The sequence below is a fragment of the Staurois parvus genome, unplaced genomic scaffold (assembly GCF_062004578.1).
Source record: "Staurois parvus isolate SC_StPar_1 unplaced genomic scaffold, SC_StPar_1.0 ptg000137l, whole genome shotgun sequence".
NCBI lineage: Eukaryota > Metazoa > Chordata > Amphibia > Anura > Ranidae > Staurois > Staurois parvus.
In genome coordinates, this window is record NW_028317933.1 from 10,219,182 (window position 1) to 10,234,414 (window position 15,233).

Below are 15,233 nucleotides of genomic sequence, written 5' to 3' on the forward strand. Positions count from 1 at the left end.
GCTTTTGTAAACTTTTCCAGACTGACACGTCAATTTCTTTGTTTCTCATCTATCATTTCTGTAGATCACGGCATGTGTTGCTTTTGGACATCTTTTAGTGTGCTTCACTTTGGCAGACAGCTTCTATTTAACCACTTGCCTACCAGGCACTTATACCCCCTTATTTACCAGGCCAATTTTCAGCTTTCAGCGCTGTCGCACTTTGATTGACAATTGCTCGGTCATGCAACATTGTACCCATATGAAATTTTGATCATTTTTTTCTCACAAATAGAGCTTTCTTTTGGTGGTATTTAATTGCCACTGGGCGCTTTACTTTTTGCGCTATAAATAAAAAAAAGTGCAAAAAATTTGAAAAAAAAAAAGTTTGTTTCTATTATAAAATTTTTCAAACAGGTAATTTTTCTCCTTCACTGATGTGCGTTGATGAGGCAGCACTGATGGGCACTGATAGGCAGCACTAAAGGGCACTGATAGGCAGTACTAATGAGGTGGCACGGATAGGCGGCACTAATATGCAGCACTGATAGGCGGCACTGATGATGGGTACTGATAGACGGCACTGACTGGCATCACTGCTGGGCACTGACTGGCGGCACTGAATGGCACAACCGCTGGGCACTGACTGGTGGCACTGACTGGCAGCACTGCAGGGCTGCACTGGTGGGTGGCACTGGTGGGCACAGGTGGGTGGGCACAGGTGGGTGGCACTGCTGGGCACAGGTGGGTGGCACTGCAGAGTGGCACAGGTGGGTGCACTGCTGGGCACAGGTGGGTGCACTGCTGGGCACAGGTGGGCGGAGCTAGTGGGCGCACTGCTGGGCACAGGTGGGCGGAACTTGCGGGTGGCACTGCTGGGCACCGATCATCAGGGCACTGATCATCAGTGCCCTGATGATCGGTGCCGATCCTCGCTCTGACAACTGCCAGTTCTCGGCAGTACTTTCCTCACGATCTGACAGCGTGAGGAAAGTGCAGCCGAGAACCGGCACTTGCATTTCCCTCTGATCAGCGTGTCATTGGACACCGCTGATCACGTGGTAAAAGACCGCTGTGATTGGCCTTTTACCACATCACGTGATCAGCTGTGTCCGTAGGACACAGCGATCACGGAGATCGCCGGGTGTGCGCCCCCTGGGGCACGCAGGAGAGCGCGTTCTGGTAGGACGTCATATGACGTCCACTCAGAACTGGCCGGCCGCAGTGCAGCCGTCATTCGGCTATCTGCGGTCAGCAACTAGTTAATCACCTCAATACTGGCCACTTTCACCCTCTGCCTGCCCAGGCCAATTTTCAGCTTTCAGCACTCTCACACTATTAATTACAATTACTCATTCCTGCAAAGCTGTACCCTTATGAAATTTTTATCATTTTTTTCACATAAATTGAGTGTTCTTTTGGCGGTATTTAATCACCACTGGGTTTTTTAATTTTTTACACTATAAAATGGAAAAAAATATCAAAACGTTTAAATTAAAAAAAAAAAAATTTTTCTTGGTTTCTATTATAAAATTTTGCAAATAAGAAATTTGTATTCATAAATTGACCATAAGTTATACTGCTACATTGCTTTGGTAAAAATAACCAAAATCAGTGTATATTATTTGGTCTGGGTGAAAGTTATAGAGTCTAGAAGCTATGGTACCAATCACTGAAAATTGATCACACCTTATCACAACTGATATACTGACAGCCCATCTCATTTATTGAGGCACAAACAAGCCAGGATAGTACAAATACGCACCAAAGGACCCCAATTTTTGAACAGACATTCCAAGGTATTTAGTAAGAGGCATAGTGAGATTTTTGAAGTTGTAATTTTTTTTTTTTCCCACAATTCTTTGGAAAATTAAGTAAATGAAATTTGTTTTTTGTTCACAACATTTTCATATTAAATTTATTTCTCACACACAGCATAGGCATACTTGCAACTACACTCCAAAACACATTCTGCTATTCCTCCTGAATATGGCGATACCTCATATATGACTTTCTCCTTCAAGCACTTTTAGGCATTATCCACTTTAAGACCACGCCTTCTGACACTTTTTGTTTCCAAGTAAAAAAAAAAATCTGTATTTTTACTAAAAAATTACTTCTAACCCCAAAACATTTATTGTGCAGAGGCCCTAGAGAATTAAATGGTGGGTTTTGCAATTTATTATGTCACAAGTTATTTGCACAGCAGTTTTTCAAATGCAATTTATATGTAAAAAATATATTTTAAGGAATTTTAATGCACACAAACACAATATAATACACACATTTTTGGTAAAATATAAAATATGGTGTTGCACCAAGTAAATAGATACCAAACATAACACTTTAAAATTGCACACGCTTATGGAATGGTACCAAACTACAGTATTTAAAAATCTCCATAGGCAACGCTTTATAAGCCTTTACAGGTTACCAATTTAGAGTTAGAGGAGATCTGGTGCTAGAATTGTTGTCCTCGCTCTGACGTTCGCAGCAATACCTCACCTGTGGTGCGATCACCGTTTACATATGAGACCAACACGTGCGGTCGCCTTTAAAACACGAGCAAGGGGGGACAGGGGTGCTTTAAAAATGTTTCTATTTGTTTTGTGCATTGGTACACTGACAGATGTTTTTGTACAATGTGACAGATGTTGACTACTGTGGACAGAGACAAATGGTGCTTGGTGCACTGGTGTGGAATGATTGCAGATCTGTATAGCTAATCAATAAAATCATCAGCTACACAGATCAGCTGTCACAGGCTACAGCAGGGCAAGAAACCCAGAGGATTTTCATATACAGACAATCCCAGTTTATGATCCATAACTGCTTTCTGCAATGCTACTTCTGCTGAGTTCACTTTAAAGCAGAAAAAAAAAAAATAAAAAATCATTCTACTTACAACCATATGATTGGCTATTGTTTTCCATTCTCCCTGTCCATACGTTCTCACCAAGGCTTTCAATGTCTCATCCTACAAAAGATAACACAAGAAGAAAACTGATTTTCAAAACGATTTTCTGCAATGGCTTTATATGTTAAAGAAGAATTTCAGTTATAGCAATATTTACAGGTACAATAAAACATCTATTTGCAATTTCACAAATAAAAACAAACAACAAAAAAAACAAACAAAAACCCAAATACACAAAAAAAAAAAAAAACAAACAAAAACCTTTACTTGTATTGGGGTATAGGATTGCTGGAGGAGTTAAAGCAAGCCTTTCATTCTACTTTAAGTGGTTCTGGAAAAAAACAAACACTTTGCAGATAACTGTAATGGAGACTGGAGAGGGAATTGGGAGGCGATGATAATTTTTGATAAGAACAGAAGCATCTCTAAGCAAACATACAAAAGGGTCTACAAAGCCTGTCTTTGCACCAAGGGAAAGAGCAATCTGGCACCACTACTACAGAATCAGTTTAGATTCTTAAATGCTGCGGACAAAATTTGTGGTTCTAAACCTTTAACCCAAGCAACCAAAATCTGATCTGTGGCACCTAAAATGGTAAGTCCCCATTCATGGCAAAAAATTCCCTTGAGTAACAGCAAAAATGTGTATAAAGTTGTAAGCGCTCAAGGTTTTTTACCTTCATGCATTCTATGTATGAACATAAAAAAACCTTCTCTGTGCAGCCGCTCCCCCTAACACTCACCTATGTCCCTCTCGATCCAGCGATGTGCACTGGAGTCTTAGCTATCCTGGGACTCCCTCTCCTCATTGGTTGAGACAATGGCTCCCACTGCTTTCAATCACAGCCAATAAGCCAATGAAAAGGGGGGGCAAGCTGCGTCTCCGTATGTGAATGGACACACAGAGCAGTGTGTGCCCCCATATCAAGCTTCTTGCTGTGTGGTCACCCGTCAGGAGTGAGGGGCCAGGAGCGCCAGCGAGGGACCAGAGAAGAGGAGGATCTGGGCTGCTCTGTGCAAAACCACAGCAGAGAGCAGGTAAGCCGTGTTCTCTCCCTGGCGCCGGCCTCTTCAGTGTGGGCACCCGGCTGTGACAGCTTGAGGCTGCCCACTGATCATGCGCAAGAAGCGCTGAGCTTTGTGAATGGCACCAGTCTTCTGGAACCTGTCACATGTCCCAGAAGTCTACGGAGAGGGAGAAGGAGAGGACAACTTCCGCTTCCGATCGCTGCGGAAGTGGGAGCGGGTACCTGTAAAATTCGGGTACCCCCCCACTGCCCAAAGGTGCCAATCCTTAATGGGGAGTGGGGATACAAGGGCTTAAAGCGTAATTTCCCCTTTTGCGTGGAGCTGCACTTTAATATCATTTTAACCCATAACGAAAATGGGATGGACAGACAACAGGTCTGCTCAGAGGACGCAAAGATACAAGATAACTGCAAAAACACACACAAGAGGGCGCAAACTCCTTGTGCATTACCTTAAGAAAATTTATCAAATTCCAAGAGACAAAAATATACTAACAAACACATGGAAACAGCAGGCATATAAGAAATACAGCCTTAGGTGGCTCGTCCTATCTCGGAAACGTCTAGTGGAAAACTAACGCATTTCAGGAGTCAGTTTTCCTTCTTCACAGCTCTGAAGGGAACCCGACTCCCGAAACGCACTAGAGTTTCCACCAGACGTTTCTGAGATAGGACGAGCCACCTAAGGCTGTATTTCTTATATGCCTGCTGTTTCCATGTGTTTGTATGGTTTTGTCTCTTGGAATTTATTACATTTTATTAAGGCAATGCTCGAGCAGTCTGCTCCCTCTTGCGTGTGTTTTTACAGTATTTTGGAATTTCCCCAATTCATGGAGGGCTGCACCCGAGGAAGCATTACCTACTGATATATTGTTTGAAGCACCTTGGATTGAGCACTGGAGTGTTTTATAAGTATTTACAGATACAAGAACCTATGTATGATCCAGTCATTGGCCAACAAGGTTGTTCATCACAAGGATGGGCAAATAGCAAAGTTCAGCAGTTGAGAAAGGGTGGTCTCTGCTTTCAAAAAAGCAAAGCTCCTTAACATTTCTATACTAGAACACACCTGAATCTGTCGCTCCAAGGGGACATAAAAGAAAAGCTGACAGGGCATTCAAGCACCTGAAGAATCTGTTGGATCATACCAGTAAATTACACTTGAACAGTGCATGGAGTGGGACCTACCTCCTCCAGGGTCCATTTCACCTTGACACGGTTCTCTCTGTGCTCTGGAACATCAGAGTCAGTGTCCTGATACTGCACGTCCTCCCAGTCATCACTGCGGAGACAAAGGAAACCTGTGTGTTATCCCACATTCACAATTCAGTAACGAAATATAAATGTGAACGGGCCTTTCGACGATAATCTAATGACACCAAGGATGGAAAAGCAGAATGTTTACACATTGTAATACAAAAAGACACGGGATGATTCCTCAAACAAATCAGCTGTACTACTTGACAAACATGTCAATAACAGCAGCAGATACAACTACCTTTAGGAGAAGAGGAAGAAAGGGTGTCAAACTGAACCAGTCTGAAGGACTCCACGATTACTACAGCCCTGGCCAAAAGTTGAGAATGACATTAATTGTCACAAAGTCTGCTGCTTCAGTGTTTTCAGATCTTTTGTCAGATGTTACTATGGTATACTGAAGTATAATTACAAGCATTTCATAAGTGTCAAAGGCTTTAATTGATAAAATTACATTAAGTTTATGCAAAGAGTCAATATTTGCAGTGTGGACCCTGCTATTTCAAGACTTCTACAATTCGCTCTGGCATGCTGTCAATCAACTCTTGGGCCACATCCTGACTGATAGCAGCCCATTCTTGCATAATCAATGCTTGGAGTTTGTCAAAAGTTGTGATGGATTTTTTGTTCGCCAGCCACGAGCATCGACCACAAGTTCTCAATGGGATTAAGGTCTGTGGTGTTTCCCGGCCATGGACTCAAAATTTCGATGTTTCGTTCCCCAAGCCACTTGGAGCACCTTGCCAGAAGGCAAGTGTGATAACTATCATGCTGGAAAAGGCAATGTTCGTCACACCACTGTTCTTGGATGATTGGGAGAAGTTGCTCTCGGAGGATGTTTTTTGCACCCTTCTTTATTCGTGGCTGTGTTCTTAGGCAAAATTGTGAGTGAGCCGACTCCCTTGGCTGAGAAACAACCCCACACATGAATGGTCTCAGGATGCTTTACTGTTGGCATGACGCAGGACTGTTAGTAGCCCTCACCTTTTATTTTCCAGACAAAGTTTCCGGATACCCCAAACAATCAGAAAAGGGATTCATCAGGGAAAATGACTTTACCCCAGTCCTCAGCAGTCCAATCCCTGTACCTTTTGCAAAATATCATTCTGTCCCTGATGTTTTTCCTGGAGAGAAGTGGCTTCTATGCTGCCCTTCTTGACACCAGACCATCCTCCAAAGTCTTCGCCTCACTGTGCAAGCAGTTGCACTCACACCTGCCTGCTGCCATTCCTGAGCAAGCAGCTGAATCAACTTTAAGAGATAGTCCTGGCGCTTGCTGGACTTTCTTGAGCACCCTGAAGCCTTCTTCACAACAATTGAACCTCTTTCCTTGAAGATTCGATAAATGGTTGATTTAGGTGCAATCTTAGTAGCAGCAATATCCTTGCCTGTGAATCCCTTTTTGTGCAAAGCAATGACTACATGTGTTCCTTGCAGGTAGCCATGGTTAACAGAGGAAGAACAATGATTTCAAGCACCACCCTCCTTTTAAAGCTTCCAGTCTGTTTTTTTGACTCAATCAGCATGACAGAGTGATCTCCAGCCTTGTCCTCATCAACACCAACACCTATGTTAAGGAGAAAATCACTAAAATGTCAGCTGGTCCTTTTGTGGCAGGGCTGAAATGCAAAGGAAATGTTTTTTTGAGGATTAAGTTCATTTTCATTCATCTGATCACTCTTCATAACATTCTGGAGTATATGCAAATTGCCATCATAAAAACTGAGGCATCAAACTTTGTGAAAAGTAATACTTGTGTAATTCTCAAAACTTCTGGCCAGTGCTGTAGGTTTTCCTCAGAGGAAAGAAGAAAAAAAAAAAAAACTGCTGGCGTAATTTTTCAGGTTTGCCTCATCCCCCACTGCATTCTATGATTCCATCCACCAGCCCCTCCTGGTGTGCTGCAGTAAGGAAGGGAGCATCTGATGGACAGTGCAGCGGGGGTACCAGGATTCCAATAGAAGTGCCAAATGTGGAAGATTCATCAGGGGCTGTAGCTCTTTAACAGAGTGAAAGGAGAACTCACCACCCACTGGAATATTAACCACTTTCCGTCCAGAGAATTTACCCCCCTTCCTGACCAGGCCGTTTTTAGCATTACAGCACTGCGGTACTTTAACTGACAATTGCGCGGTCATGCAATGCCGCTTCATCATCTGCTTGTTGAAGTCCACCCCTCCCATGTTAAGATTATAGTCGTGGACACAGAGGGGCTTCTCAACAACACCAGCTGCCGTGGCAATTTGGATGGTCATGTCTGCGTGAATGGAAGACAGGACGGAAACATCCCGTTTATCCTTCTAATTCACTGCAAGCAATTCCTTATTTTTTAACCAGGCTTTTTCCCCCTAAAACAGGTATTTACAAGCCGTTGGGGGAAGCCCCGGCGACTAGGTCACACTGTGCCACATGCGCCAATTCCGAGATTGAACAAATGTCTAAATAGTGACTAGTTGAATAAAAATTGTCCACATATAAGTGGTCCCTCATATGGAAAAAGGAGGGCACCAAGTCACAAACTATCTTGCCACTGCTCTCCGTGTAGTCTGGGCATCTGGAGGGCTCCACGTGACTATCTTTTCCCTCATAAATCCAAAACTTGTATGTATAGCCTGTTGCCCTCTCACAGGTCTTCTACATCTTGACCCCATATCTGGCACGCTTGCTGGGGAGAAATTGTTTAAATGTAAGGCGGCCTGAAAAATTAATGGACTCCAAACACAGATGTTTTGCTAGGGAGTATAGACATCAGCAAATTTTTGGTTAAGGTGATTTTCGAGGAGCCGAATTTTGTGGAGTCGGTCAAATTCAGGGTCACCCCGAGGACGACAGAGTGTATTGTGGTTGAAATGCATAAAACACATTACACTCTCATATCTATGCCTGGCCTTGGCAGCAGAGAACACGGCATATGATGAATTGGATCCTAAACACACCTCGAAATCCACGGGGGATTACATCAAGAGGCGTACACTGAAGGTTTTGCCATGGCCTTTACAATCTCCTGACCTCAACATAATTGAAAATCTATGGATAGACCTTAAAACATCAGTGCGTGACAGACAGCCCAGAAATCTCAAAGAACTGGAAGACTTTTGTAAGGAAGAATGGGCAAAGATACCTCAAACAAGAATTGAAAGACTCTTGGCTGGCTACAAAAAGCGTTTACAAGCTGTGATACTTGCCAAAGGGGGCAGTACAAGATATTAACTCTGCAGGGTGCCCAAACTTTTGCAGACACCATTTTTTTGTTTTCTGTTATTTTGAAAGTGTAAATGATGGAAATAAAATCTAACATTTGTTGACATATTATAAGAATGTCTAATCTGTAATTTGATGCCTTTTGGAGATTTTTCCATCTTTCCTTGGCTTCTTTATGCACGTTAATACAAATTTTTAGCTGGGGTGCCCAAACTTTCGATCCCCACTGTGTATGTATATATATATATATATATATATATATATATATATATATATATATATATATATATATATATATACACACATACATATATACACACACATATACACACACACTGTCAAATGTTTCTTACTCCATAATGTTCCAATGTAAGCTCCTGTCACCCAAGTAGGCAGGGTCGTGTGATAGAATCTCCAAGCAGTAGCATACCATCCAGCAGCCCTGCAAGCTGCTATTGACACAATGCCTCCATTTTTCAGACTATGAATGGAACAAGTGGTCTGTCATTGATGGACAAGCCAGGCGCTTATTATTCAATGGTAACTGTGCTTAAAACCTGGCTTACTGTGACGCTCAGTAATTCCAGCATGCATTGCCAACAACAGAGACAACCATGCCACGACTGGCAATGTTGCTGTAGCATTATCACCTAAGGCTACGTTTACACTAGCGTTGTGTGCAGGCGGCAGAGAGGCGTTTGGGAACCGCTTCCCAAACGCCTCTGACAATTCTGCACATTGCAGCACATGGTGCTGTCCTAACGGGAGCGTTAGCGTCGCGTCAAAACGGACGCCTCTGCTCGAGTCAGGAGGCGTTGAAGCCTCCTATTCTAGTCTACGGTGCGCACGGTTGCGGAGCTGTAACACCATTTAAACTTCATTATAGGCGTTTGTGCGGCGTTTTTAACGCTCGGCAAACTACGCTAAACCACGCATGTGGCGTTTGAGGAGCGTTAAAAAATGCTCCGCGAACGCCGGACCAACGCTTGCCAAACGCTATAGGGGCATTTGGCAAACGTTGGTAAAACAGTCAAGTGTGAACGAGCCCTAAAGGAAGTGAGGGGCGATTGGCATGCCAAGATTAAAAACAGTTTTGACACAACTGGGCAATGCAAACAGAACTACTATGTTTCTTGACTGGTCATCTGATGGGCGAAAAAAAAATACCACAAGCCACCACTACTCAGGAGCGGCAAAGTAGGGTGCCAGAGTCTGTAGTGTCCAAACAACAAAACACCACCTAGACAAGGGGTTCTTTATCATTTTTGAGTCAAGGACCGCTTTAAGAATCTGATGAAATCTATGGACATCCTCCCCAGAAATATTCACCACTGGAATTTTTTTTTTTTTTTTTTTGCTATGTAAATGAAAATGTCCAACAATTTTAAAAAAAAGTGTTTATCTTATAAAATTTCATCATAAATCTTGGCCAAAATGTATTCCGTTATCTTTTTAGTAAAAACAAAGTAACCCAAATTAAAAATTATAACTTTTGGTTATAAACTAAACATTTATATATTTTTTTTTTTACATACTGTCACCATGGTTGCTTTTACACCCATAAAGGCTCTAAAAGCAATCATTTCTCCTCCACTCTGGCTGCATTCTTGCAGCCATTGAGAACTACTGAGTGAGCTGTGATTGGTCACAGCTTCTCACATGGTACAAGCTGTTGTGAATAGCCTTGTACCATATGACCTCTGATCATTCACAGATTTCACACGTAGTAAGCAATGATGTCACAAGTGACATCTTGCTTACTACTCTGCATGTGATCACTGATTGGCCAATCAGTGATCACATGATCGGGACCTCGCACAGAGGTCCTGTACAACGGTAGGTGTTCCACTGTGTCCGGAGGACACAGCAGGCACCGGATCGTGGTGCTGCACGCTCCCAGGGAACGTGCACAAGCAGGGGGTGGGGAGGCCGTTTATAAACGGAGCACCCGACCCTGCACTGCCACCGCCCGACCATTTATATACAATGGCCGGACGGGAGGTGGTTAAAAGGCGATAGCTTTATAAACGTATCTTGCTAGAAAAAGGTGCTAATATAACTGCCATACTTGTAGGCCTGTTCTAGTCCCTCCTGAAGCCTGGCCAAAATACTCCCATTATGTTTGGCTTCCCATATCGTTGCTTGTTTCCTGAACACACCATATATTCGGTGCTCGCTCTTCACATTACAGCAGCTAGTATGCTTCCTTATTGAAAAATCACACAAGCTCAGTGCACTCTCTTTTTCCCATATCCCAGCTGCTCTTTCAATAGGGAGAGCGCACTGTACACGCACAGATTTTCAACAAGGAAGCACTCTGGCTCCTGTAACACCGCAGCACTCCAAGGGTTAAATGCTTGTTAGACCATCGTGGTGTTAACAGAGCAAACAATTGTCATTCAAGCTTTCAATTAAGTAATTGTTTCAAACAAGTTATGCAGGCAAAGTCTACTGCTGTCACCATCATGAAATACCTTGGAGCAATCACACAAACACTGAACAAACGCTTGCTGAACTCTGAACAAGCGTACAGAGCGCACCGACTTCACATGAACCCAAAAGCCTAGTACACACGATAAGAAAAACAGACAAAAAAATGCTTTCGGAGCAATTGTCCGACCTGTTTGTTAGTACACAGCATCCGAGAGCTGATCACGAGACTTCATGCAAAATTATCTGAAGGGACAAGCGCAACATTTTTTCTCCTAAAATAACAGGACCAACGACTTCCGTGTAATTAGTACAGTATTCAGCTGAAAAAATTGCGTTACCAAGACCACGCATGCTTGGAAACATGAAAAGGAAGAAAGAAAAGAAGGAAAAAGGGCGATGTAAAACAATCTTCCTTTACAATGAAAAAATATCATTTTAAAACGGAGTTCCACCTGAAAAAAAAAAAAAAAAGTCAGCATCTACAAAAAATGTAGCTGCTGACTTTTAAAATACAGCCACTTTCCTGTCCCTCGGGTCTAGCGGTGTCCTCTTCTCTCCCTGGCGCCGGCATCTTCAGTGTCGGGCACCCGGCTGTGACAGCTTGCGGCATCACAGGCGGGTGCCCACTGCGCATGCGTGAATGGCCCCGTAGTCTTCTGGGACCTGTCACATGTCTAGGAAGACTACAGGGAGCGAGGGTGACAACTTTCACTTCTGATCATCTAGGTGATCACAGTGGAAGTGAGAGCAGGTACCTGTCAATTCGGGTACCCGCTCCCTGAAGGTGCCAATCCTTAACGGGGAACGGGGATTAAAGCAGAACATCCCCTTTAGGGTGGAGCTCCACTTTAAGAATAGAAATATGTATAATAGAAATAATGTAGTGATAATCCTATTGCTACAGTTTGGTAATTATCAGCAGAGGGGTCACACGTGGATGACATCACTTCCGATTACATGCTGGTACATTGCTGCGCACACAGGGCGTTGTACTGGATTGTACGAGGATTTTCATATTCCTAGCAGCACTCTTGTATGAGAGTAGCATGCAAAAAAAACACGAACGATCATTTATCCAATTTTCCCATTGTGTGTACTAGGCATTAGATGGGCTTTTCAAGCTGCAAACGCAGACAAAATTCAAAGCTAATAGACACAAAAACACTGAGAATTTTGTGTGTAAAAAAAAAGATTGCTCAATACCGAACAACCATTGACCTTGGGATGTATTTGCAGATCATCAACAATGCCTCACCAAGTCTTTATGCCTCTGTGAGGGGGGCCTATTGGAAAGTATAATGGCACCCAAGTATGTGTGTCACTATGGAGACAACAATGCAGAACAAACGGCCCCATCAACAAAAATGTGCTATACACAGGAACCACATTACAAGAATACCAGTTTTAGGCTTCGTTCACACCGTATGTACAGAAAAACTGATGTGCAGATTTCACTTGCAGAAACAGGAGCGCGCTTCAATGAGTTTTATACACTTTGCAGATTCCTACGCAGAAAAAATCTGCAAGTGATAGCACTGTTGTGGTGTGAACAGGGCACATAGAGAACAATTGTTTTCATTGTGCCCTTGCAGAACACGTGCAGAAAAACTGTTGTCTCTGCACCATGGTGTGAATGAGCCCTAAATGTTATCAAGCAACTGTTAAAAAAAAAAAAACCACACCAGTACATGCTTTATTATACATGACCAGGGTCTTAGCTTTAGTACTGGAGCGGACAGAAGGATGTTTTTTGTTTTCTGTGCTATTAACTAGAGTAGCTCAGAGGTCTCAAACTCTGCTTCAGTAAAAGCCTGCACAAAGCAAGTGCCTGTGCATAGTATGGTGCATTTCTGCCGTGTGAGTAATAATACCATGTGAACAGACACCAAAGAGTCTCTATTATCTCTAAATGCCTCATCCACTATTACGGAAGGGCCAGCAAAGATGATGTAGGGGTATACATTCTATGTGCAGTCAGACAGGTATGGAGGTATGCAAGGATCAGGCAGCAAAGTGCACTGATGTGGGAGTCAGACAGTGATCTGGGGGTGAGGGTATTTGTGTTAGAGGGGAGGAAAAGCAGGTATAGAGGGGCTAGGATGGAGCAGTCATGGAAGAATACACATGACAGGAATCAGACTGAGGGTGAAAGCAGTGTTGGGATGGCAACAGAAACAAGTGGGGTGACAGTGATGTGGAGGAAGGGAGGTATTAACAGATGTCAGGTCAGACACCTACTGAGGGATTTGTAATGGAAGGTTAATGGCAGGAGACTCATGGGAAGGGAGCAAACAGTAGTGGAAGCTGGATAGTGGGTGGCAGGGGAGGACGGAAATGTGGGGTTATGCAGCAATATGGAGGCAGGATGTTGGCTGCTAGGAGAGGGCACAGGTGGGGTTAAATCAGACAGGAATGGAAAAATCATGACAGGAGAGACAGCAGAGATCAGAGAACCCAAATGTGGGGCCACAGTGATATGGAAGGGGTGGAAGTAGTAGGAGAGGACATGGGGAGGGGGGCGTTCACAAAGTGATACAGAGGGGGGTGGAAGTAGTAGGAGAGGACACGGGGGGGGGGTCTCAGTGATATGGAGGGGGGTGGAAGTAGTAGCAGAGGACATGTGGGTGTGATCTGGACGGAGAATTTGGTGGTAGAGGACATGTGCACTGCACGGCCCTGAAGCAGTGGTGATGGGGTAGTGGTAGGGATCAGGTGGTTATAGGAGAGATCAGGCCCAGGGGGTTTAGGACATAGAGGTGATGAGGAGTAGAGGGGGGAAGACACAGTGGTGGAGGGGATCAGGTGGTGGGGGTAGTAGGAGAGGTCAGGCCAAGGGGGTAGAGTGGGGTGTCTGGATGGGGGAGGGGGTGCAGGACACAGCGTTGTGGTGTAAGGATGGGGGAGGGGGTGTAGTATACATAGGTGGGGTGTCAGGATGGGGGAAAGGGTGTAGTATACATAGGTGGGGTGTCAGGATGGGGGAGGGGGTGTAGGACACCTAGGTGGGGTGTCAGGATGGGGGAGGGGGTGTAGGACACCTAGGTGGGGTGTCAGGATGGGGGAGGGGGTGTAGGACACCTAGGTGGGGTGTCAGGATGGGGGAGGGGGTGTAGTATACATAGGTGGGGTGTCATGATGGGGGAGGGGGTGTAGTATACATAGGTGGGGTGTCAGGATGGGGGAGGGGGTGTGGTATACATAGGTGGGGTGTCAGGATGGGGGAGGGGGTGTGGTATACATAGGTGGGGTGTCAGGATGGGGGAGGGGGTGTGGTATACATAGGTGGGGTGCCAGGATGGGGGAGGGGGTGTGGTATACATAGGTGGGGTGTCAGGATGGGGGAGGGGGTGTGGTATACATAGGTGGGTTGTCATGATGGGGGAGGGGGTGTAGTATACATAGGTGGGGTGTCATGATGGGGGAGGGGGTGTAGTATACATAGGTGGTGTCATGATGGGGGAGGGGGTGTAGTATACATAGGTGGTGTCATGATGGGGGAGGGGGTGTAGTATACATAGGTCGGGTGTCATGATGGGGGAGGGGGTGTAGTATACATAGGTCGGGTGTCATGATGGGGGAGGGGGTGTAGTATACATAGGTCGGGTGTCATGATGGGGGAGGGGGTGTAGTATACATAGGTGGTGTCATGATGGGGGAGGGGGTGTAGTATACATAGGTGGTGTCATGATGGGGGAGGGGGTGTAGTATACATAGGTGGTGCCATGATGGGGGAGGGGGTGTAGTATACATAGGTCGGGTGTCATGATGGGGGAGGGGGTGTAGTATACATAGGTGGTGTCATGATGGGGGAGGGGGTGTAGTATACATAGGTGGTGTCATGATGGGGGAGGGGGTGTAGTATACATAGGTGGTGTCATGATGGGGGAGGGGGTGTAGTATACATAGGTGGTGTCATGATGGGGGAGGGGGTGTAGTATACATAGGTCGGGTGTCATGATGGGGGAGGGGGTGTAGTATACATAGGTCGGGTGTCATGATGGGGGAGGGGGTGTAGTATACATAGGTGGTGTCATGATGGGGGAGGGGGTGTAGTATACATAGGTGGTGTCATGATGGGGGAGGGGGTGTAGTATACATAGGTGGTGTCATGATGGGGGAGGGGGTGTAGTATACATAGGTCGGGTGTCATGATGGGGGAGGGGGTGTAGTATACATAGGTGGTGTCATGATGGGGGAGGGGGTGTAGTATACATAGGTGGTGTCATGATGGGGGAGGGGGTGTAGTATACATAGGTGGTGTCATGATGGGGGAGGGGGTGTAGTATACATAGGTGGTGTCATGATGGGGGAGGGGGTGTAGTATACATAGGTGGTGTCATGATGGGGGAGGGGGTGTAGTATACATAGGTCGGGTGTCATGATGGGGGAGGGGGTGTAGTATACATAGGTCGGGTGTC

General features: G+C 44.9%; 1 protein-coding gene across 2 annotated transcripts in view; it reads right to left on the reverse strand.

The window, feature by feature from the left end:
- The window catches only part of MYBL2 (MYB proto-oncogene like 2), a 70,782-nt gene that overhangs the window by 55,135 nt on the left and 414 nt on the right, over positions 1 to 15,233 (reverse strand). For both annotated transcript variants that reach the window (XM_089673323.1, XM_089673322.1), the window contains exons 2-3: positions 5,113 to 5,206; positions 2,885 to 2,956 (exon numbers count right to left, since the gene is read on the reverse strand). In XM_089673323.1, the coding sequence (XP_089529449.1) occupies positions 2,885 to 2,956; positions 5,113 to 5,206 (166 nt within the window). The remainder of the gene's footprint in view (positions 1 to 2,884; positions 2,957 to 5,112; positions 5,207 to 15,233) is intronic.